The following is a 3,549-nucleotide window of genomic DNA, read 5'->3' as shown; positions in this document are numbered from 1 at the left end:
GGAATTGAACCCGGGTCTCTGGCACTGTGAGGCAGCAGTGCTAACCACTGTGCTACCGTGCCGCCCGTTTTTTTTTACACAAACTTTCAAGTACATCCAAGTACACTGCCGTATGGTCCGAAATACCTATGTTCCCAATTCTGCAGGATAACACCGAATCCAAACAGACCGATGGGGCAAAGAACATATCAATTCTCATGTGGAACTTGAGGGTTAGAGTAGAAAGTAAAATCCCTACCATTAGGGTGAAGACATCTCCACACATCCACCAACTCCAGTTTCCCAAACAAGTCCACTCGCTGTTTAAATTGCAGAGAGATACCTGAGAGACCCCTTGGCATCCTGTCTACCTTGAGGTCCATGAGACGGTTAAATTCTCCTCCTATGATTGTACGGCACACCCAAGAGCCATTGATTTAGAGATTGTTGTAAATTAAGAATTTAAGGGGGGTGTACCGGGGGACACTAGACGTTCAGGATGCCATACTCTTACCCATGTATTAAGGCCTTGAGAATGATGAACTGCCTATGTTCATCCTTGATTTGTTCTACTATCTGGAATGGGAGCTTCCTTTGTACTAGTATGGCCATTCATCTACTCTTGGAGTTGAAAGAGGAGAAGAATATCCTACCAAAATCTTCCTGCTGCAACTTCAAATGTTCCCTATCAGTTAAATATGCTTCCTGCAGCAGAGCGATGTCAACCCTTTTCTTTCTAAGGTTTGATGGTACCTTACAGCCATCATAATTCCTTTCAGCTAAGGCTGTGCCTCAGACTGAAGCAATACCAAGACAAAGAAAACATTTTATTTGCACACATGGGAGTTAACAGTGGGCGCCCACCCTGTCCCCTCCATACATCGACCCCATTCATTTTCCATGAAAGAAATAACCACCCCTCACCATTGTACATAAATGTCTTTAATTCCCCCCCCCCCCAAACTTCTGGATCACTTATCGAGTTTTGAGAAGATTTGTAGCTCAGGTTGAGGCTCTGGATGTAAGTTTGCTTGCTGAGCTAGAAGGTTAGTTTTCAGACATTTCGTCACTGTACCCGGTAACATCATCAGTCAGCCTCTGGTGAAATAGCCTGCTTTCTATTTGTGTTAATGTTTCCTTGGGTTGGTGATGTCATCTCCTGTGGTAAAATTGTTTCCTGATCTTTTTCTCGGGGTGGTAAATGGGATCCAAGTCAATGTGTGTGTTGATGGAGTTCCAGTTGGAATGCCATGCTTCTAGGAATTCTCGACTGTGGCTTTGAGATCCCATTTACGACCCTGAGAAAAAGAACAGGAAATGATGTTACCACAAGAAATGACATCACCAACCTAAGGAAACCTAAACACACGAATAAAAAGCGGGCCATACCACCAGTGCTTCATCCGGAGGCTCACTGATGATGTTACTGAGTATGGTGAGGAAACATCTGAAAACGAACCTTTCAGCTCAGCGAGCAAACCTATATCTAGTCTCTTCGAAATAAGTGATCCAAAAAGTTCCTTGCTTTTTTTGCTAAGTCAAAATTATAAACAGACTTCCATGATTAAAGTGCAGTACTGCCGGTGCCTCAAAGAGTACTTCAATTTCTTCTTGACTTCATCAAACGATTTCCTCTTCTTAATTATTGCCCCAGAGAAGTAGTGAGAAAACATAATTCTCGATCCTTTGTACACCAGGGCCTGTGAATCTCTTCCCAGTTTTTAGATTAGATTAGATTAGTTTAGATTAGATTAGATTAGATTAGATTACTTACAGTGTGGAAACAGGCCCTTCGGCCCAACAAGTCCACACCGACCCGCCGAAGCGCAACCCGCCCATACCCCTACATTTACCTCTTTAACCTAACACTACGGGCAATTTAGCATGGCCAAATCACCTGACCCGCACATCTTTGTGACTGTGGGAGGAAACCGGAGCACCCGGAGGAAACCCACGCAGACACGGGGAGAATGTGCAAACTCCACACAGTCAGTCTTTCATGATCAGCTGCTTCTCTTTATCACCCTGGGGTTGCACTAGGACTGGGCGGGGACGCTAACCAAACGGGACCTGTGTATTGCGATCCGGTGGGCCTGTTCCACGCACACCCGGCCCAGCTCGACCTCTAGACGCAGGAACTGCGGGAGCCACTGTTCCAGGCAACAAAAGGCAAATTCAAATGGCTGGCTTGCTGAAGTGTGAAGTATTCGAAACAGACTACATCCTTGTTGTCACAGGCATACATAAATGACAAATGACAGAGTGCTTGTGTTGATGCTTAAACTACACACTTTATCCAAGGAAAATACCTTAGGCTAGCCTAATATTTGTGCAAACCAAGTATTTCTTCAGGCTCCAAGGGATGCTGTTGCCCTCCTGTGCACTGATTTCAAACCAAATTTTAAACTGTCATTAGAACATCTTTTGCACATTTGACCTGAGTGCCTGTCAGAGTAAATTTTGATGTGTCTTTCTATGTAGAAATTTTACCAGTATCAATGCAAATAAGGTCCAATGTCATAAGTTTTGCATTCTAAATACTTTCTGCTTGACTGTATATCGACAATAAGATATATAATCGATAACTGATACGCGCCAACTTTTAAGACAGCAGAGAAAGATACAGTATAACTGAAGCAAGTGGCAACAGTCTGATTTATATCATGCACAAGGTGAATTTTTAATGTGGGTAAGACCTAAATTCATTATAAATATTAACTAGTCAAACCCAGTGAGGTAATTAACAAAATATTGTTTCTTCTTTTCTTCTAGGACGGTGAATTTTGATATAGTGAGATACTTGTATGATTTCTTGTGAGACCAAATACAGCCATATGATACTGCAAGCAATGATCACTGCTTTTGCACCGATTGATACTGATTCATCCACTCCACTGAGAAGTGACAAACATTTTGGCTGCATTTGATTTGTCCAAGCAGGTGTTAGCACAGTATGGAATCTGATAGCAATATCTTGATTGGTCAGAATGGATCTTTAAAATGAACTATTTACCAGGAATCTTCAGTATTTTGGAGCTAAGTGTTAATTATGAGCAGCAGGAATTCAGCGCAATCTGTTACAACGCAATAACAATATATTAGCACAAAAGGCACCTGAAATATATTTATTTTCAATTATTTTCCTTTATGAAGTATCCTTTTCTCAGAATATAGTGTGGTAGCCATTATGTGTGACTAACCTTCCAATTTTATTAACTCTCTGCTGTAATATTTTGTAGCCCTTATTAATTTTGTTTTGAATCCTCTTTAGTGTACAAAATAAATGAATATAATGCAATAGTTGTGCTGTATTGCTGTTCATTTTGTTAAACCTTTGAGGAGAAATGTCAAACTAGAGTATTTTTTCCATCTTTGGAGATGGTGAAGCTGATTCATGTCTGTTTTTCAGTAATTTAAATTCATGTTATTAATATGGCAAAATCAAGGACCCTGTGGGCTGAAATCTTGATTTTTGTTCCAGGGCTAGTCCACCCCCTCACCAAACTGTTCCAACACAGGTACAACACTGACATCAACATTATAATGTGCAAGATTTTTCTGGTATATCCT

The 3,549-nt window shown here is 41.2% G+C and overlaps 1 protein-coding gene across 4 annotated transcripts in view; it reads left to right on the top strand.

Annotated features, from left to right (window-relative positions):
• orc5 (origin recognition complex, subunit 5) overlaps nt 1-3,275 on the top strand; it is a 117,367-nt gene extending 114,092 nt beyond the window's left edge. For all 4 annotated transcript variants that reach the window (XR_006315100.1, XR_006315099.1, XM_043713854.1 and 1 more), the window contains one exon: nt 2,752-3,275. Coding sequence is in view for 2 of the 4 variants with exons in the window: in XM_043713854.1 (XP_043569789.1) it covers nt 2,752-2,797 (46 nt within the window). In the remaining 2 variants the exon portion in view is untranslated. The remainder of the gene's footprint in view (nt 1-2,751) is intronic.
• Nucleotides 3,276-3,549: the final 274 nt, after the last annotated feature.

Source organism: Chiloscyllium plagiosum, chromosome 23 (assembly GCF_004010195.1).
Source record: "Chiloscyllium plagiosum isolate BGI_BamShark_2017 chromosome 23, ASM401019v2, whole genome shotgun sequence".
Lineage (NCBI taxonomy): Eukaryota > Metazoa > Chordata > Chondrichthyes > Orectolobiformes > Hemiscylliidae > Chiloscyllium > Chiloscyllium plagiosum.
The sequence above is the reverse complement of the archived record's forward strand: the minus strand, read 5'-3'. Positions and strand labels throughout refer to the sequence as shown.